Source organism: Lepidochelys olivacea, assembly GCF_965140295.1.
Source record: "Lepidochelys olivacea isolate rLepOli2 genome assembly, chromosome: 4".
NCBI lineage: Eukaryota > Metazoa > Chordata > Testudines > Cheloniidae > Lepidochelys > Lepidochelys olivacea.
Window position 1 is genome coordinate 15675838 of NC_140414.1, and position 21693 is coordinate 15697530.

Genomic DNA, 21693 nt, shown 5'->3' on the forward strand with positions numbered 1-21693 from the left:
CTGTAGCAACATCAGTCCATATTGAACTTCTCTAAATATACTTTTATATTCCCATTGAAAATATGTAGGTCAATCTCTTATGTGACAACCTTGAGCTGCTTTGCCTTCATGCTTTTATTGCTGATATACTATCTTGTGGATGTCAAGAGATGCTGGTCAGGTGCTCCATTTTTCTACCCAGGTCAGTAAACTCAAGCATATTTAGTTATCTGTGATGCAATAGGTGGTTTAGTCCTGTCCTTATCAGTAAAATTAACATTCTGTTGCCATGTCAAGCAGCAAGACCTACTGCTAAAATGTTTCCCTTCAAGAATAGTTTTGCAATGAAAAACCTTTGATTAAAAAAGATCCTTAAACTTTGATTTAATTAAAAAACTACATTCTCTACATGTTCATACTGCTGTTGGGAGGCAGGTAAGAATTATTAATCACTCTTTAGCTGTGAAGTCAGAGGGGTAAAGTGACTTATTCAAGGCTACAGGGCAAGTTAGTGACAGGAACAACTTGTCTTTGATGCTTAGGATTTCCTGATTCCCTTTCCCGTAAATACTCTGCCAGCCCCTGCTGCTACAGCTTGCTCTTAGAATGCAATGGAGTATAGAATTGTTTTCTTTGTGTTTATTTTAAGGAATGAACTCAATCCTGGTCTATGTTGGGCATGAAGTATTTGAGAACTATTTCCCTTTTAAGTGGAAGATGAAGGACAGTCAGTCCCATGGGGAACACTTGGCTCAGAACCTGGTTGCAACATCAATCTGGGTCATCATATCGTATTTACTCTACCAGAAAAGGATATTCTGGAAAATCTGATTAGGTTAATGATGGTCTCTTCTGGGAGATAAGATATTGAAGTTGGACTCCCCCGAGATGATGCCATTTCTGGTGGGATTCATTACTAAAAAGGGCTCATGTGTTCAGTTTACATTTCATGGGGAACGGGAATGGAGACTTTCTGGTGCCTAAGGGACAGTATCGTACTGTTTAGCCAAAACACAGGAACTTGCCTGACCTGTGTTGTCTGCCTGTCTTTGTACACAGTACTATGTTTCAGTGCACAGCATGCCGCTATTCTACCTACAATAAACAGATCACCATATTGGATAGCCCTTAACACCTGAACAATTTTAAGACAGTTCTGGCAAGTTGAAGCGTCTTTCATAAAGGGAACTGATATAGATGCTCTGGCTTACAGTTGTGTATCTGGCACAACATTTCAAGCCATTACAAACTGACTTTATATGGACCGTGTAGATGGCACAGGTTTTGCCAAACTAGATTTACTTCAAGGCCCTTAACCTCCTTTCAAAGCAACATTCCATGGTAGTCAATGGGAGCCTGATTCAGCCCCACCAGGAAGACTAATGCCACTGATGTTCAATGTAAATTTAGTCTGTTAAAGTGCTTCCTTAGCTGCAATTCTCACACCATGACTCCAGAATAGCTATGGAAGCTACACAAACATTTGACTTCTCAAAGAATTTTCAAATGATTTATTTATAAAATTTGTCTGATCTACCAAAATAAGATTAAGTGTGAACTTCAGTTTACATGTACTCTAGGACCGAGTCCCATAACAACATGAGCATGATTAGTTTAGAACAGTCCCTTTGCAACAGCTATGTTGTGTTAAGAGTATATAATACAGCCCTCTGCTTTCTCAGCAAGACACCCTGCTGCACTGTCTGCTCCACTCAGGCCAGCGTCTGAAGTAGCAGTATCTTCTCATTAATGCAGAATCTGTGTAACACCACCATCAGATTCTCCCCGCAGCGTGAGACTTGGCGCTCCATAGCCAAGCGGAAATCCTCTTTCACCCCTTTAGTTATTCCCCGGGTTACTGTGTGATGCCTGAAGTCATCAAGGAAACAAAAGATGACAAAGGAGAATTACTCTGAGCAATAGATGAGGCCTTCATACACACACTTTATTTCAAAGTGCTGTAACATCTACCTTCCATCTCTGAAGAGAGTTAAGATGTTTTCTATACTTTCAAGTGTTCATTTGCTTACTTGAATTTTAAGACAGTTTTGGGATCTTTAAATGCCTTTAGTCTAATGCTTAAATCATCAAGTGTCACTGGTTTTAGCTAGGAGGAATGTCCACTCACTATTCCATGCGGCAACCACCGCCCTCCCCCCCAGCAGTGCTTGTCCTGCACTAGGAAGGAAATCGCTCCCAACAACACTTCCCCATTCTAATCACTGTCACTGCAGTTGCAGACAAAAAAGTACAAAAGAGACTAACAAAAGTTTGAGTTCCCACCCCCGCAGCAGGGGGGAATTGGACCTGCCATGGGTTTATCAGGAACAGCAGCATGAAGCTTGCTAGGCTCTTGTCTGTTTCACTTCACTGCTGCTGTGGGGAAGCTCTGAGGGTGGGTGCAGAAGCGCACATACAAGCCTGGGGGAGCTGATCAGACACTTACACTAACCCAGGAGGCAGTGAGTGCCTTATGTCTAGTATCAGACGGAGGTCAGCAGCTCTCGCTGGAGTTGTCTGTCAGCTTCCAGGCAAAGATCAAAGGTTTCTTTTGATTACAAGTCCAAGACTCATACTTGGAAAAAGCACAATGGTTCTGGTACGGCTGCAACCAAAGTGGTTCTAGCCAGAGCAGGTCATGTGATATCAGCTGTTAATCAGACTGCCATTCTAAGGTCTGTTTTTGCCCCTCAACACCCATTTCCATTCACACAATTTCAGAGCCCACTGTCCTGAACTGCTGCTGTCAGAGAAACGTTCTATAACACGTGAACACTGGGATTCCAAGCTTCACTCGCACTGGGCTTTTAGTGTGGCAGTGGGTTGGGTTTTTTGGCAGTGGTCCAGGACTGAATATAGAGTCCCTGACCTTGTATCATTAGTCCCTGCTCTGGGAGGAGGAGGGAGTTGCTGTTTAGCAAATGCCTCAGCACAAATGGGCTCTGGGGGAGAGTCCTGGTGGGAGAGTCAGTGAATTGCTGAAGTTCAGGGAGTAGGAAGGAACTAGGAGCAAATCCAGTTAAAGCGAGGATGGAAAGAGGCAACAACCCATACATATCCAGAGCTGGGGGAGGGATCAGCCGAAAGGAACGATCTAGAAATTAAACCCCCCAATGAAGCACTGTCCTAAACCAAAACCAGCTATTTAAGTATTTTATCTCCTACACTGAATATTTGTATCAACAAATCGCTCCCTCTCAAAAGGAGAGAGAAAACTTCCCTGGCAATTAAATTAAATAGCAAGTCTATTTTAATACTTTACACAGAAATAGCAAATGGCTCTGCTAGCACTCAACTTAAAGGGAACTAATATCCAGACATCAACTCTTAACATAGTAGAAAATGATTTTAATATGGATATCTTGTTATGACTTTTAATGCTAATGGGAGCCAGGCACTAAAATGCTAACAAGTGGTGCTGAAAATAGAGCTCTGTACATTCAGCTTATGGGACAATCCTGCTTTCCATTCTCACTGCCTCAGTTTCTCACAAGCATTGATGACAGTGGTGGGCTGCACACTCAGCTCCTATCCAAGACCAGATCTACACTACAGACCTATATCAGTATAATTACGTCGCTCAGCGGTGTGAAGAATCCATACTCCTGAGCAACAATTATACTGCCCCATGTAGACAGTGCTATGTCAAGGGGAGAGTTTTTCCCATCAACATAGCTACCACCTCTCAGACAGGTGGATTAACTATGCCGACGGAAGAAGTGTCTTCACCAAAGTGGTGCAATTGTGCCACTGTAGCGCTTTACGTGAAGACAAGCCCTTAGGCTATGTCTACACTTAAAACACCACAGCAGTACAGGTGCACCTCTGTAGCGGTTCAGTGTAGACACTCGCTACAGGGATGAGAGGGGTTCTCCTATTGCTGTAGTTAATTCACCTCTCCAAGGCAGTAGCTAGGTCAGCAGAAGAATTCTTCCGCTGACCTAGTGCTGTCTACACCAGGCATTAGGTCAACTTCACTACATCTCTTAGGAGCGTGGATTTTTCACACCCACCCCCACCCTGAGAGATGTAGCCATGCCAGTGTAAGTTTTCAGTGTCAATCAGCCACCAGGAACACAAAATATCAACACAAAACTCATAATACTGACTATTACTAGCAGCATGTGGCAGAAGCCAGTGTTTCTGACTTAACAGCGAAGTACGCATTGAAGAAAATTCTCAACTGCAACCAATTTGGTTGAGGAAAAAAGTTATTACAAGTAGATCCAATGGGGTAGTAATAAGTCTTGAGAAGCATTTTAGTAAGTTGACTGGACTTCTGTATCATCTGATCTGAATCCCTGTATTTTTGTTTGAACTCGACAGTGATTAATAAATTGAAGAACATATACACATTTGGCAACTTATGGAAAAAAATAAATGTTACACTAGTACAACATGGTTTCCCAAAGAAAGTAGGCACAAATGAAAAACAAAAAAAACCATGAATAAAAGTACTGAATAACAAAGAGCTGAAAACCATGGGCAGTAAAAATATGTTGACAAAACACAGCACACTATGAGCAGGGTTTTTCCGCTTGGTACCTGTCAGCAGTCTGTATGCTGGGCTGTAGTACAGGTATGAACTCCTGCTGCAGTAACCCCATGGGAGGGCTAGAAGTCCTTTAAAAAACAGCAAACAGCAGCATTCAAAAAACCACACTGACTCCCCTGTGCTGCAAAACAACTCTCCAGAAAGAGATACAGAAGAGAACTGGAGGGAGATCACAGTGCGACCAACTGTTCAGCTAAAGTAAGGGGAGGCGAGAAGGCCAGAGCCCCCTCTACCCATCACTCTAGCACACCCACAATAGACCATTCCAGGGCTTATCATGCCACAAGTGGGTGGAAATACAATCCAATGTACAGCAGTGCTTTCTGGGATGTTTTCCTCAGCACCCATAACACTGATTTTAGTGAAGAGCAGCAGGAGACCATTTTGGAAAGTTGAATGGGAAAAGGGAGGATGCTGTAGCGAGAAGGGTGACACGCTGTTGATCCAGATTTCCGCTCTGTTTTTAAGCAGTACAATGGGGAGTATCAGACAATTTACCTCTATGCAATGGAGAACTGAGCACGTGTAATTATTACTTACCTGTAATCTCTCTTCTCTGCAGATACACATCTCAGCAAATTACTACTCGTAGGTATTTGCTTGTTCACATGGCCATGACAGGAGCTCCCTTAGCTCAATGTTCTATGTGGTAGGACATACAAGAGACAGCTTTGGGCCCTCCTTCCTCCCCAGTGAGGAATTTCGGCTGGGCCAGTAATCTATTCCTTTTGGGCAGGAGGCAAAATTACTCTATAATAGATGGACATTCTTTAAATGTATATATCAGCAATGCCAAGTAAGAGAATGTTGAGTCACCAGGGAGCAGTAATCTGCTGAGGTGTATATCTGCAGAGACCAACAAGAGATACCAAACAAAGCAAATCCCCATTCTTAGAGACTAAAAAAGCTGCAAAGATGACTCTCAAGAAAAAACAGTGCAACCAAAATAGCAATAAACTGTGCGCTGCATACCTTTAATAGCAAGAATGACACAAACCTTATCCTGGTATGTGGAGAGAGAAGATACTGCCCTAAAGAAAACAGCATGCAAGAAGGGACACAATCACAGAAAAGAGTGTTTTGGGGCCCGTGATGTCAGGCAGTGTTTCCATAAACTTGAGGAGAAGCAAAATCCCCTTTGGCCTGAGGCTGAATGGAAGCAATGTTGCTCAGAAAATGTGCCAAAAGCACCATGGGGCTGCTTTGCACATCTCTTGAATGGACACACAGCAGAGCTTGTGGCCTGCAGGAGAACACCAGTAGACCTGCCAGGCTGTAGCAATGAGATACAATCAGAGAGAGAGTTCTTTCCCAGTACATACTGAATCGATGTAAATTAAAAGTAGCTGGTTTTGGCATTCTCCAAGTAAAAGTCTAGGGAGCTTTGGCAGAGTTTGTGGAGAAGGGTTTTGCTGGGGTAAGCCATGGCAGGCTGCTGGATTGGCTCAGACAGAACGCTGTCACCAGGTCTGCGAGGAATGCAGAACGCTAGCGTTGCCTGCTCTTTGAACAACTGCATCAGGCACAATGGCCCCAAAGTTCACTCACTCTGTGGGCTAAGTCGTCACCACCCCTGGGAAAAGTGCCCTACCTACCTGTAATGAACTCACAGGTATTATTAAGTGTCTCACCGGGAGCTTTCAGCAGCTTAGTTAATGAATATTCCATTACACGCTGGACTTCAATGCAAGACAAGAAATGCACAGAGTCCCTCCTGAACTTAACAAGAGGTGACTTATCAGTTACTCTGGTGGGATACATTTCCTCATGCTTTTAGGGTGCAAGCACCTTTGCAGTGCTATGAGCTTGGAACCATCAAGAAGAGTACTGCTGACTAAGGCTGTATATATGCCCTTCCTCATGCAACTGAAATGTCATAGCAAGATTATCGAGGGATCCACAATCCTATTGGCTGATCCATTACTTCCAGCAGAAGGACTCCTACAAGCTGGTCAAACCTGCTGGCAACAGTATATTTCCTTTCAAGTAAGGAAGCTAGCAATGACTTGTGGGCAGTGTCCAACCCCCCACTTACAAGGCTTCTGAATAAAGAAACATCTTGTTCCTCTGTGCTTGCTTATGTAAAATACAGTGACACACAAAATCGTGTCCGTCACAGATGGCAGAGACTTACTAGACTGCGATCAACTTCAGATGAATTCCTGTGATGCTTCCTTTGCTATTCGCCATTTTTCAGCCAAATGCATTGGCATTTTCAGTCTAGGACATGAGCAAGGCTGGTTCCAGAGCTGGAGTGTTGATGAAAACTGAGTTAGCTATTCTTCTGTCTAAGGCGCTTAAGTTCTTGAGGAGGAACTTAGCTACACCACCAAAGATTATTCTCTCTCCAAAAAGTATGCCCTTTCCCAATGCCCAAGCCCTTCATCCTCTCCAGAAGTCAGGCTTTAGGCAATCTGGCTACATGGGAACTCCACACATCTTCTCTCCTTACAGCTTGTGTGGATGTGTCTCAGCAAGGAGAGGATTATGATAATCAAGCACAACAGCTTGTGCCATTTCGAGGCCAGAAGGCCAACATTACAGAAACCTGCACTCAAAGAGGAGCTTCAGGTTCTTGTTAAACTCCAAGACTTGCTGAAGGGAGCGTGTGGAAAGTGATATTATCTGTATGTAGCAGTCTGAAAAAGTAACTTAATCCTGCGAGTAAACTTTGATAACTGTTAGCCAAACAAGGTGCAACTTTGTAAGAGAAGCCTTCTGTGCAATCAACTTGAAGGCTGCAAACTCAGGACAGCAGGGCTGGGGAATCAGAACCTAATGTGGCAATCAACGAGTCAGAGAGGTGGCCAGATCCAACTGCATAGCTACAGAGAACAAAGCCCTTTTTAAAAAACAAAACAAAACCGAGACTAAGCTCAACACTTTAGTTGAAGCAATGCCTTGCGTAATGAGGATTCTGTCATGCATCACTTGTTGGGTGCATTGAAGCAACAAGGATGCAGAGGTCTTGGTGCAGAATGGCATCAGACACAGTTTTAATCTGCACACTTTGGTGCAGTGGAATGGGAGCTACACAATCTCTCCTGTCAGATCTGCACCCTCCAGAGAGACGCCGACAGTCTCAGTGCCTGCAATGGCATCTTGACTTGGACTCTTGAGACTTTTTGTGCTAGCTTTGTAGCTGAGTTAGAAGAATTATCAGAATAGGGCTTTGAAGAGCCCTTCTCAGGAACTGAGAACTTATAGTTAGATCTGTGAGCACATCTGACAGTTCAGCCAGTTTATTTCTAGACTCCAGGCATGCATGTCTAAGAGACACACAGCATGACCACACAACAATATTTGAAGTTACTGGTTTGCTTTGCCACCTGAAAGACATGGGAAGGAGTCAAAAGTCTCCAGAATAGTGCTGAGCAAAAATCTCAATGTATCAAGCAATAGTTACAATACCCAGGCTTGATGTCAAGAAATGCTCCAGTGGATAAGAAGCAACATGGCACAAAACTCCACTAAGGTCAACAGCCTGTGGGCAGATAAACAAAGGTCCATAAAGAGGAAGCAGGATGGGGAGCCCATAGTTTGTTGTCTGCACAGGGGGTGGAGGCAGAAAACGCTGGAGAATTCCAAGAATGATGGTCCTCGCCCCTGCATGCAGCCAAACCTCTTGGTCCTGCCTCAGTGCTCCTGGGAGAAGTGCAGACCGTCAGTCAGGGAAAGGACAGGAGAATAAAGGTGCTGCAGAAAGTGACCTCCATGCCCTGGGAGTGATAATGCAGAGAGGCCTCCAAAAGATGCTTGAAGGAGAGCAAGTAAAGGTGGCATGAGCCCTGGGGACATCAACCTGGACACCACTGCAAGTCTGTGCCTCAGTGGCAGTCAAAATATACACCAGGACAAAGGATATTGTGAGGGGCAGAAGCCATCCAGAGACACATTGCAAAGAAATGTCACTGTCCCCAAGAGCTTTTCACTGACTGCAATCAGAAAGGAATTAATTACAGGAGCACAGGAAGCAGCCAAGTATCATAGTAGTGGTGGCAAGACACATCTCAGCTGGGTCCAGTGGTTTAGAACTTTGACCTAAGGGAACTCGTGCTGAGCCCAAGCCAGGTGGCCATCTTCTGAACAGTGAAGTTCTGTACATTTCAGCATTAATGTGACACATAAGAATCTTGCAACTTGTACATGGATCGCCTTTCCTTCGTCATTCCAAATTAAAATAGAAAACCAAAGTATTAGAGATTAGCATCTTGAGCTGCTGTGCCAATGTCAGTGTCCAAATGCTAGCCCCGTGAATTGCACATTAGGCATTTTGCCCCCCACTTATATACCTTTTTAAACCTTCTCCCTTTTGATATGGGCTCACACACCAAGAAAATACTCTGGCCTGGGGTGTGGGGCAGTCTCTTGTAAAGTCTTGGTCATCTGGCTATCGACCAGCTACCACAGGTTGTTATAGCTGAAAGATGGTTCATACCCTCTCTGACAAGTCACATGTCCATAGCACATGTGTGATCCACAGCAAGCAGAGAATCCAAATCTCAAGATGGCTAACAAAAGCAAATGCCATGTCCCACCTGACCAGACTTAAGAAATCTGGTTTAGAAATAGTGGTCAAAATTTTCCAACTTGAGTACCTGAAAATTGCACCCAAATCCATATCCGGGCACCTAAGGAAATAGGTTGATTTGCAGAAATGACCGGCATCCACCACCTGCCTTAGCATTACTAGGAGCTGAAGTTACTCAGCACCTTTGAAAACCAGGCCACGCAATAGTAGGTGCCTAAATATGGACATAGGTGCCTATCTTCAGGCTTGCAAGCGTGAACATTCTGGCCAGTATTTATCATTTACTAATGCAGGGGGATGGAGAGCTATGCAAAAAGTCAGTCAAGTCATTCAAAGGAAGAGAGAGGGAGAATGCGGGGCGGGTGTTACTTTTCTGCTGAGTAGCAGCAAAATTAGACCACCATGGTCTGAAATAATTGGTTCACAAAGATTAGTTAAACTAGTGGGACAGAGTTTCAAAAGTGCTCTGTACCCACAACTGGGGTCAGATTTTTAAGAAGACATTGAGGACAGGGAGAAATTACATCAGGACAATGGGAGCTGCTGGGTGCTGAGCACTGCTGAAAATCTGATCCAGTATTTTGTGCAGGGCAGGACTGGAAACCGGTTCTCTTTGCCTGTTACTTCACTGCTGCTTACAGGAAGCCATAATCAGGGCTAAATGCATGCACCAAGTGATACACGTTAAAGGGCATACCAAATTTTGCAATCTGACTGCCTAAAGGTACATCACCACAAGACTGCAACGGCGGTTGTGCATGTACATAATATTTTTTAAACACAAACAGTAATGATTTCCATACACACTCCTTAATACATGCCTGTATTTCTACCAAACTGCGAAGTACTGCCATGGAAGTGAGATACTTTAACAAGAGGTACCTTGTTTTTTTGTTTTTGTATAGCAAATGACAGCTGATATACCCAATCAAAAACCTGTTAAACTGTGAGACATTCCAGGCATATTCCAGATTTAGAAACTTGATTCTTGCTATCTGATATTAAATTAGAAGTATTTCCCAAGCTTGTGCTAGTTTGAGAATATTAAAATACTGACTAGTGAACAGCCAATACAATAAAGGAAAACTCTGAGGATCTTGTAATTCATTCTTTCAAATTTGGTAAATGAAATATAAAAACCACAAGATCAAGATGGTAATGTTTGGATAAACTCTAGAGTTAAGTGTAGAAATCTGAATAAAGTTATAACAAAAATCTGTTTCAGTTTACACTAGGAATGAAATTTTACTCAGAAATATGTTTGAGGAGTAAAGAAAAAACAAATCTACTTTCAAGTCAAGGTGACAAAACCACGTGATAGGCAATTAACTGCCATTTATAATGTATTATTCTCAGGACAAGATTTTGGGAAATAGGAGCCTAAAGTTAGTAATTCTTTCCTTGTCATACAGTCTCATTTTCTCCTATCCTAACAGGTCACCATTACGCTCAGTGGACATAGAAAACAGTGTAACTCTGAAGGAAGGTTTATCTACAGGGGAGCTTGAAGTGCCATTCGACTGAATGGTTGAAGTCAGATGTCACTGCAGATAATCTAGTGACAGCAGTAAAGGAATGTATGTAAAAACCACTAGGGGGCCTCACCACAGATGAAAGAGGCACACAGCTCAGCACCCCTACCCCATCTCATCTCTATGGGCTAGAGTGGAATGTGACAAACATATGAATTTTACCAGCCTAAATTATAAACCCGCCAGCTATAATCCTTTATCCTTACGGCCAGCAAGGTCTTCCAAGCTACACTGCCCTCTTTGCAGCCTTTGAAGTACACAAATAGTAGCCTGTTTTCCTGAGCTCAGGAGAAGAGTAACAGGGTGTACCAGGCATTTGCTGCTCCCTGCTGAAGACCCCACCACATTGGAGCACCCCAGTGTGTCATTTTGGGGGGATGGGGGGGGGGGAAAGAGCACAGCTTTTAGTCCTGCAGGAGCTGCCTAGAAAGGTCACCCACCATCAGCTGCAGGTAAGACCAATGAATGTTCAGTTCTCCAGTGGCAAAAAAGGCTGGGAGCTCGTAGGAACCAGTCAGGGCACAGCAGGGAGCAGCAAATGCCTAGTATACCCTGGTTGCTTCTGCCGGGGGCCAGTTCTGGGTGAAGCTGGGAGTGGAGAAGGATCTCCCCATTTTAACCCAAGAAATCTGGCCTGGTCAGAACCTGGCTGACTGCGCCTTTTGTCAGTCAATGAAATGGTTTTGTTTACTTTGTGGATTGCCGGGCCCAGGAAGATCAGCCTAAAGTGAGTATTAACGGGACTTCTGTAAGACAAGGTAAGTCTGTGAGATGCTCCATTGGCTCAGGCAAGCCCATGACCAAGAGGAATATAATTTCCTCAGAAGGGAAGTGGAAGGTTCTGGGCAAAATGCTGGTAGACAAGGTGGAACCCTGGATTCCCTTTGGGAACCAATTCTGAGGGTAGGCCAGACTGTAGCATCTAGGGAAAACTAAACGTAAGGCAAAGAAACAATTAACCCAAGTCACACCAACTAAAACTGCCACCTTGTAAGAAAGTAGCTTTTGGGATACGTCTCCCATATTGCAGTGCTGGGCCCATAAGCACATTCAGTACTGAGGAAAGAGCTCATTGGGATCTGTCTGGGTTGTTGCTGCAAAACATCACAGAAGTCTTTTTAAGCACAAGTATGATGATGTCCTTATATGGAAGAGGTCACCTTACTGCCAGGTGAGGTAAGAAGCAAAGATGCAGAGCGTCCATGGAGACTTTTCTTGAAACCACTGAGTCAGATGAAGGGACAGCTAGGATGAATACAAACCACCTACTACTGCCTGGATACTGCCAAGCTCTACCGGGGTACGATAGGAGAACTGAGCTGATGTTCTGTTCTGTTGGCTGGTAGCAAACAATCTGGCACAGAACTGCTGGGGATGTGGAAAAATTCTGTAGCCTCTGTGCCTCCTGGAAGAAAGGTGCAGCCCAAACATATCAGAGTGGGGAGTGGTCAGGATCCAGAAAGAGGAAGGATTAGTGGGGCAAAAGGAATTGGGCATCTGTACCTGTTTGCTTCCATGATACAGGAGGCAAAGTACTACCTGGACAGGAGGCCAACTAGGAAGATTCTCTCTCTTGCAATGGACAATGCTTTTCTCTTATTTCCTGGCTGGTGCAGTTAGAACACTGAGCATAATGGTTACCCAATAAGAAAGGACAGAAAGAACAACAAAATGGTATTAAACTACTGTAATTAACATGAAGCAATGCCCAGAAAGTTCTCAGGTAGCCTAGGTCTTCAGTGTTACATTTTCTAATTCCCTATATATCTGTAAAGCATGGTCTCTCCCTTACAGTACCATGCTTGGCACTGCTCTCCAGACTGGCAGCATCATAAAGGTCATCACTTTTGAGTAGCTTTATAACCATGACCAGGAAGATCAGCACCACAGATATACTGTTAAATAGTCAACTTATTACATAATAGTTTAGGAAGAGGAGTGAAAAATGTCATGGCCAAGGTTTTCAAAATCTGAAGCTTAAAGTTAGGCTCCTAAGTGCGTATTTAAACGCCAAAAGCTCTTTAAATGGGGTTTTTATAATGATCTGCGATACAGCTGGGTCAACTTCAGACTATGTTGCATATCCTTGACGAGTGCCCACTGACTTATTTTGACAGCAGGCTGTCAGTTCTCCACCTGGCTGATGATGACGCCATCAAATAGCTGGGCACATTTGCGCGCACACAGACACACACAGACACACACAGAGTGTGGCTGGAGTTTTTGTAAGTTCTAAGCACCCACGACTTCCATGGGAGCTAGTGAACGCACACCACTTTTGAAAGTCAGGCCAGACGTACTAAGGAACCTAAATATGGACTCAAGACTCTAACTGTAAGCTCCTGTTTTTGAAAACCTTAGCCCGTAAGTAGTGGGAATATTAGTAGCCAGAATACTGTTAAAAACATTGGAACTTGGCCAGGACACAAGGTTTAACACCTCAACATTTGTAAAAATGCCAGTGGCTCTTTACGACCAATTTTCTAGATCTTCAAAGACACTTTTGCCTCCAAGACCTTGCTGAGGGCACTGGTCTAGTCTGACTCAAAAGGAAGTCTGCTTCCTACTGACTTACCAAAATGATTTCCTGCAGCACCTTGTAATAAGCAAGCCTGACTCTGCTTAGCTTATGTGCTCAGATGAGATGAAAACCAGGCAGAGGTTTAATTAAGTTTACTCCGACTGTAATTTATACATAGCTCCATGTGAGCTTTCATAACTGTATAAAAGGGAGCTTCCCCTTAATAATTGTAATTATAGTTCTTAATATGTTTTACCTAATGCCTAAATAATTAAGAATACCGTTACAGTATAAGTTTCAGAATGAAAAAGTAATACAGTAGCCTGTCAATACCAGTTATTCCAGTGCAACACAATTCAAAAAAATGCAGTTAGACAAGCTTAAAGTTGAAGTGCACCAAAAAACCCTGAATTTGGTGGGGAGACACAAATCCATGGCCTTGTTTGACCTCCTACATGTTAGAAATACTGTATCACAAACATACTAGCCATAAGCTCAGATAAATCAAACAGACAACCAGAATGCATTTCAGATCATTTGAAATAGAAAACAAATATTTTTTTCCCCTTACTTGATTAACATTCCTTGATTTGGCAGCAATTCCAGATGAATCTTCCCTCCTTCTTGTGTTCTTAAATAGGCAAATTCCTCCAGCATATCAATGTCTGTAGAAAAGGTTCAGGACTTCATAGGGGGGAAAAAAAATGATAAAACACAGATCTTCACAAAGCAATCTCACCAAAAAAAAAATGAAGACTGAAGCAACACTATACCTGCTGAAAGACCAGCCAGAGATAAGGCAAAGTTATCTGTACCACACGGTTCTTTGATATACAAATAAAACATTGGTAGTTTAACACAGTGGTTCTCAACCTTTCCAGACTACTTTACCCCTTTCAGGAGTCTGATTTGTCTTGTTTACCCCCAAGTTACACCTCACTTAAAAACTACTTGCTTACAAAATCAGACATAAAAATACAAAAGTATCACTGCACACCATTACTGAAAAACTGCTGACTTGCTCATTTTTACCATATAATTATAAAATCAACTGGAATATAAATATTGTACTTACATTTCAGGGTATAGTATGTAGAGCAGTATAAACAAGTCATTGGCTGTATGAAATTTTAGTTTGTACTGACTTTGTTAATGCTTTTTATGTTGCCTATTGTAAACCTAGGCAAATATAGATGAGTTGATGTACCCCCTAGAAGACCTCTACGTACTCCCAGGGATATGCATACCCTTGGTTGAGAACCACTGGTTTAAACACACTTACCACATTACTGAAGGCCTCCAAATATTTCACGGATATTTTTAAGGTACAGTGCACTCACACAAGTCAGGATCACCACATATGCACAAGAAAGACAGAAAAGCTTTCTTTTTTCTGTGCAACATGGCATCAAAGTAAATGTAGTCAGACTGGGATTGAAAAGCAAGTGACGCCACATTGTATTGGTGCATACTAGCCCTTTTGCAACCATCGTCTTAACTTTTTCCCCCTCACCTCATTCTCTCTCTGTTTTGTGTGTTTTTTCTTCTTCAGATTTACCTTTTCTTCCTTCTCAATTCCTATGTCCTAATTCAGTGGTTTTCAACCTTCTTTTATTTGTGGACCCCTAAAAAATGTCAAATGGGGGTGATGACCCATTTGGAAATCTTAGACATAGTCTGCGGACCCCCTGGGGTCCACAGAACACAGGCTGAAAACCACTGCCCTTGTTTCTTCCCTTAACATCTCCCACAGTTGCTGCACAGAAGAACAAAATTTTAGTTGGGGGTCCACAACTGTAGTTAGACCCATCTCATTTAATAATTATTGCAATTAGATACCAGTCTAGTTATACACTTAGCTGACCGTATATGCATATACATACCTAATTTACGCACACATTTGACATTTGTATGTATAAATCAGACATATTTTGTATGAATGTGCATACACCTAATTCTGAAAATATCACCCACCATCTGCAAACAGCTGCAAAGTGAAAGTGACAAGATTTTGGATCTCTGAGGCGTGGATAATTTTCACTTTGCTGCTCCCACCCAGGAGCATAGCTGAAAAACTCCAGCATAATGGCCCAGCGTAACTCCTGATTGTAATGGAAGTGCTGAGAGACTTATTTGTAAAGCACAAGCAACTGCCATTTTATTAAACTGAGGAGTGACAGCAACGTAGGGATGTATATTCTCCAGTACCAGCAGCAATCACACATCCATTTTATAGCCAGTTCTACTCTGATTTACACTTCATGCACTCCCACAGATTACAAAAGGTTTGCATGGCACATAAATAAATGCACAATTTGGTCTCTTGAGAAGGCAGATAAATATTTTCATAAATGACTATTCCTTACAACCTAATTGATGGTTTTAGATGACAGAGGATTCTGCATTGTTTTTTGCTGCACGGATAGTTATTTAATAGGAAAAAGGATACTTGTAACATAGTTGAAAAAATTCTCATACTGGAAGTTTCCCTGCTGACAGATTTTGTTGATGGCTTTCAGGAACAAGTTCTCCCCCCTTGGCCATTCATGCTGAAGCAACACGATCACATGACCTAAAGCCATATCATCCCTGTTATCTGTGAAAGCTCTCAGCTATTAAAAAAGAAAAAAAAGACTCACAGTGTATGAATCAGTAACATCACAACAGATTACTACACCCAGTGTCCAAAACTAACAGTGGTGGCCGAGACTACGCACTTATTAATCATTGCTGAAGCACAACAAGATACTGGGATGAGGGGGAGGGCAGCTAATTGTCGTTGAGGGTTGCTAGTATGGGGAAACGGGGAATTCAACTTCTCCTCTTAAGTTAGTCACTTCTGCCCATGCCAAATAGGAGAAGGAAAGAGGATATTAGTTCCCTCCCAATACAAAGTGCACAAACTGTCCCCTGGTACTAACATGTCACGTTTTCCTGGGTACAAAAAGCCTCAGTGGTCCCCCATCCAGCTGCCAAAACCTCTATCCATTCTGACTGCCAAATTAAATGAGTAGCACAAAAGATACTATCACCAAGATACTATACTAGATGTGGACAAGGAGGGGGCATTGCCACATAATTTCAGGAACAGTGCAGCATAATTTAGATCTAAGATGCGCATAGCATATGGAGCATTGACAATAACTTACCTTAAAACAAGCCAACAATAAATGGAGACAATATGGCATAATAGCTTTACTGGTACATGGCCAAAGTTTTAGATCAGAACCTGTAATAGAGAAATTATATTACATAATTATGCATGTCACATAATCCTATCATTTTGATTTAAAAGTCAGAATGGGAAAAAGGAGGCACAAACCTGCAGTTACCTAATCCCATGCCTCAATCAGAATGATTAAAGTGTAAAGTAATTTTAAAAAGCCCGTCTTCTTATCTCCTTTCTTGTGCTAGGATTGTGTATTCTGCTACATAGTAAAATGACGTTGACGACAAGACGTTTACAAGACAAAGGAGGATAAGGAACACCATCTCTTTCCACAGTACTAATGTACAGTTTGTTTTCTTTAGGATATAGACAAGTATGTCCTAAAACTAAGCTGGGTGAAATGCTTAGAGTATTTTGTAATCAGGTTTGTCCGGTGATACTGGGTCAGAGTGAAACCAGTGTTCTCCCATTAACATCAGAGCTTTCACGCTACAATGCAACATAAGGAAAACTGTGAAAATTTAGTGCACATATAAGTGACTGAAACGGACATACAATATGCATATTGCAACATAGTCCAGAGCAGAGTGTAAGGATTTTACTACAATCTACGTCACTGGGAATCTCACAATTCCTCCTCCACCCCAAAGGTATCTCTAGACAGCTAGTTGGAAGTAAAACCCCAAAAAATCCCCATACCTTTCCTGAATTTAGACTTCATTTTAGGCTGCTCCTCTTGTGTTTTACCCCCTTCTTGTATGGGAAGTACCATGTAGCACATCAGATCAAGTACTTTTTCACATGTCAACTACAAGAGAAAATATAAAAAGATGAATAATCCTGAGATTCTAAATTTAAAACGAAATCCAAATTTATCAGTAACAGAACAGTGAATTAGAACTCTTGCAGTAGGCAGCAGAAATGGGAACACAGAAGATCTCTATCTAATAGAATTTATAATCTATAATGGGTTAGTGGACAAAGTAATCTAATTTGTCTGGACAAAGGGAAAAAGATGTCATATGAATTGATGAAATTACCCCCTTTAACAGTGGATGCTTAGTTCTTTCACAGTGTTTTTTACTTCAACAGTGCAAGAATAGTCCATTGGTAATTTAAAATAAATTTACTTTTAGAGTTCCAATTGTTTTCACTGTTTCTGGAAGTTTTTAATAAAAATAAGGCTTTTTCAGTCCCTGTTTAGAGAAGTTATTCCCCAAAAGTCAAAACTGCAATCTGATAGCACTGCAAAAATGCTGTAAACCCTAATTTATTGAGAAATAAAAGTGTACAAGAGGGATATATAATCAGATAAATCAATTTTAAAAAAACCTAAGGATTTCTAATGAAAAAGTTATCTGTAGGGGAGGAAATATGGGCTAGTGGAGAGGGTGTAGGATGGGACTCAGGTGACCTGGGTTTTATTCTCAGCTTCATCACTGACCTGCCATGTGACCTCGGGCAAGTCACTTCAGAGAGCTCTCCTGCCAAAACTTCCACTCCCCATGAGCGGCAACGGCTTTGTCAGCAGGAGAGCACTCCTGCCGACAAAGCACTGTTCACACCCGCACTTGGGGGCGGGAGTGTGTTTGTTTTTTTTAAACACTCCTAGAGGACAAATGTTTTGGCGACAAAGTGCCAGTGTAGACAAAGCCTCAGTTTTTGGGACAGGGAATAATAGTGAATTTGTACCCGGCATAGCACCCTGGGCCCCACATTAACTGCGACCTCTATGCACTACTGTAGTAGTAACAATAATAAGGTATAAAACACATATTCCAAAGCTAAATTGCATTAAGAGGTCACGCCAAATAATATGATCCTCCAAGTCTGCTGAGTTGTCAGGTGGCAACTCTCTTCTGTGATCGTATTCCAAAAAGTAAGATTATGTTTCCAATAACCCGCTTCACCACCACCCAGAGATTCCCTCCACCCCAGGTTTCAGAGTAACAGCCGTGTTAGTCTGTATTCGCAAAAAGAAAAGGAGGACTTGTGGCACCTTAGAGACTAACCAATTTATTAGAGCATAAGCTTTCGTGAGCTACAGCTCACTTCCTCAGATGCATATCGTGGAAACTGCAGCAGGCTTTATATATACACAGAGAATATGAAACAGTACCTATTCCCACCCCACTGTCCTGCTGGTAATAGCTTATCTAAAGTGAATGGGCTATCACCAGCAGGAGAGTGAATTTGTGTGGGGGGGTGGAGGGTGAGAAAACCTGGATTTGTGCTGGAAATCACTTTAGATAAGCTATTACCAGCAGGACAGTGGGGTGGGAATAGGTATTGTTTCATATTCTCTGTGTATATATAAAGCCTGCTGCAGTTTCCACGATATGCATCTGAGGAAGTGAGCTGTAGCTCACGAAAGCTTATGCTCTAATAAATTGGTTAGTCTCTAAGGTGCCACAAGTCCTCCTTTTCTTTTTCCTCCACCCCAGCATACCCTTAATCACCTCCATGTGATCAGCGCTAAAAACTAAGGTGGAGCTAAGATGAAGCATATATGTCAACAATAAAAGTAAGAATCCCTAGACAAAGGCTGCAATTACAATTATCAAACCCACTGTTAAAGGAAGGTAATTCAAAATTAAGGTTAATTTAACAAGTAACTCCAACTCCAATTCACGGCTGCCAAACGGAACGCATTTCACATGATACACATTTGGCAGCTCTGTCATGCATTCAGGGGGCATGGGCAGAGATGCAGAGCCCTCCTGGTGTCAGGTGGCATGTCTGATCTCCTGCTGGGAGCAAGCTAGCTTGGAACCCCCAGGGAGGACTGGCAACTGGAGGGGAAGGACTGGGGAATTGGGGCCTGTACGCTGTACTTACTCTGTATTCTCCCAGGGCAAAGTGGCAAGTAGCTAACTGGAGAAGTGCTCTCTGATTCTCTAGTAGTGACCCTTGTCCTGTGATCTGCTGCTGAGAATGAGATCCTTGAAGAGCTGCTAAGTGATGTAGGCTGGTAACTGCTTTCTTATACTGACCCTTTCAAAAAAGTAATTAAAAAGAACATTAGACCTTCTCACACACAATTCATAAAGAAATAAAGGAGATAATCCTACCTTAGAAAGTCTCCAAAGCCGAGGTTATCCAAGTAGCGAAGATTTCACGTCATGCTAATTAAGCTATGACATAGTAAGAGAGGGGTTTGAATGGTACATTTGTGAGCTAGTGACAAGGGAAGATATAGGCCTAATTTTGAGAAAAATAAAAACAATGATTCTCTTTATATGTATTTAAATTGGATTTTTAAATTAGATCTGTTTCAAATTAAAATTTGAATTTACAAACATGGTCTCAAGAGCTAACTAATCATTTATTTTGGAGCCATTTAAGTCCGCTGAAAAAGTCTGTTCACTATACTGGAATGGATCTGCACGAGTCAAGCATTGCATGTGTCTTCAGTTTTCATGGTATATGTTGCCCAAAACTGATTAAGATAAATTGTCATTTATTTCACTATTGGTAAAATAACTCTAGATCAAAGAAAACCTTGTCTCTTTCTCTCCCTATCTTCTTGTATACACAGTTTTTGTACCTGTTTGATTGGAAGATTCTCTCTTGATTGCTAATTAGACATACAACTTGTCTGTAGTGGAAGGACAGATTTTAAGTTATTTAAAAATTAAAACCAGCCTATTTTATGGCATACTGCCTGAAGAACAGAGTGATTTGCTGAACAAACACTATACTGCAAGAGTGGGCAAGACTCCGGTCTTGTCTTCACTGCTGGGGTAAGTTGACCTAAGTTACACTACTCCAGCTGATTTTATACAAGCACATTCCAAGTAACCCTAAACACTTTACAAAGCATATCACAAACACTCCGTAGACAAAGATGGCAGTCCTTGTGCCTGCCATGCCAACTCACCGTGTCGTGGGCATTAGAATGTCAGCCAAGATACGAGGGAGCTAGCTTGTAAACTGTTAGGAATGAGTCATGGGACCTTTTCCTTCTGTGGGGACCGCCACCCAGCAGGGGCAGACTTGCAGGGCCCCTAGGAAACACTACCAATGCCACCATGCCAAAAGCTAAAAAGTCATGTATTTCAAGACGTTTACCTTGCCCAAAGGCTTATGGACAAGATTTTATGGGAATCCCATTCTCGACAAGCCTCCAGCACACTGTAAAACTTTGCAGTGAGATGGAAGTAGATAATACTCAGTCCTGCCAGGTGTGCAGGGGATTGGACTAGATGACCTCTTGAGGTCCCTTCCAGTCCTACGATTCTATAAGTAGTACAGTACCAAGCAAGGAGTCAGCTCTCTTATCTAGGTGCCCTTCCAAACAGAGGATTCGGCTGCATTTTTTAGCAAACCTCAGTCAAGTTTAACCTCATCACTCAAGGCCCACTCTAAGCAGTCTTACGGGAAACCTGGGTACAGGGAAAGACCAAGAACTACTTTGTCAGGATGCTCTTAATCTCTCTTTTTTAAAAGATATTGAAATTTTCCATTTAAAATAGCGGGAATGACCAAAGCATGTGAAACTATTAGGTGACTTTCGTTATATGTTTATTTACATTGAGATTGCCAAGAGAAAATTAAAAAACTTCTCCAAGAAAACCATTTCTAACAGCAAGAGAGCAGCAAAATGCCCTGTGTCACTAAGGCCTAGTCTACACTTAAAAACTTATACTGGCATATCTATGTTGATTAGGAGTGTGATTTTTAAGTAACATAGCTATGCCAGCATAAGTCAAGGAATAGATGCACTTATACGGATATAAAAGTGTTTTTTCCAGTATAGCTTATGTATCTTGGGGAACTGGAGTAAGTTATGCAGAAGTGTTCTTATGCCAGTATAAACTGCATCTACACTTGAAGAGTTTGCTGGTATAATTATACCGCTATAGATATGTCAGCAAAAAACATCTAGAGTCGACAAGGCCTCAGTCAACCAAAAATCAGATAAGTAAAGGAAAACACAGGACTGGTTGGTTTGAAACATTTTGAAATTTTGCATTCAAAATACAAGTAAATTAAGAAAATTGTGGGAGATATGGCTATTATTTTTATGACTATTATGTGTTCCTGTTTACTTGATCGTTGTTATGCTGTTGGCTAGATGATTCAAAGGTTCTTTCCTGCAGGAGTTCCCCTCACATCCCTCTGCAGGAAGGCAGGCAATGGCTTTAGAAAACCCAAACACCAGCACTTAACTGACAAAATAGGTGTTAATGCCTTTGAAGTTTTGTCTTTGACCAACCTGGACACAACAACTGATTTCAGAGGGAGGAGCTTCAGATGGGGCACATGGAACAAAGCACTGTTAAGTAGATAAAAACCTGAGGCCCTGAGCTCAAGGGTGGGGCAGTGTCAGCAGGGAAGCAGATGAAACCCCAGTCCCCAGAAGACGACATACAGTAACTCCTCACTTAACGTCCTCCCGCTTAA

The 21693-nt window shown here is 42.2% G+C and overlaps 2 protein-coding genes across 8 annotated transcripts in view; one reads left to right on the forward strand and one right to left on the reverse strand.

Annotated features, from left to right (window-relative positions):
* The window catches only part of HGSNAT (heparan-alpha-glucosaminide N-acetyltransferase), a 28417-nt gene extending 27306 nt beyond the window's left edge, over positions 1-1111 (forward strand). For all 3 annotated transcript variants that reach the window (XM_084626808.1, XM_084626806.1, XM_084626807.1), the window contains exons 17-18: positions 69-181; positions 629-1111. In XM_084626808.1, the coding sequence (XP_084482934.1) occupies positions 69-181; positions 629-810 (295 nt within the window). In that variant the 3' untranslated portion in view covers positions 811-1111. The remainder of the gene's footprint in view (positions 1-68; positions 182-628) is intronic.
* Positions 1112-1475: 364 nt separating this feature from the next.
* INTS10 (integrator complex subunit 10) overlaps positions 1476-21693 on the reverse strand; it is a 43629-nt gene continuing 23411 nt past the window's right edge. For 3 of the 5 annotated variants that reach the window (XM_084626801.1, XM_084626803.1, XM_084626802.1), the window contains exons 12-18: positions 19126-19281; positions 16987-17095; positions 16268-16347; positions 15568-15730; positions 13690-13783; positions 4525-4602; positions 1476-1848 (exon numbers count right to left, since the gene is read on the reverse strand). In XM_084626801.1, the coding sequence (XP_084482927.1) occupies positions 1692-1848; positions 4525-4602; positions 13690-13783; positions 15568-15730; positions 16268-16347; positions 16987-17095; positions 19126-19281 (837 nt within the window). In that variant the 3' untranslated portion in view covers positions 1476-1691. The remainder of the gene's footprint in view (positions 1849-4524; positions 4603-13689; positions 13784-15567; positions 15731-16267; positions 16348-16986; positions 17096-19125; positions 19282-21693) is intronic. The other 2 variants (XM_084626805.1, XM_084626804.1) reach the window with 1 other exon arrangement.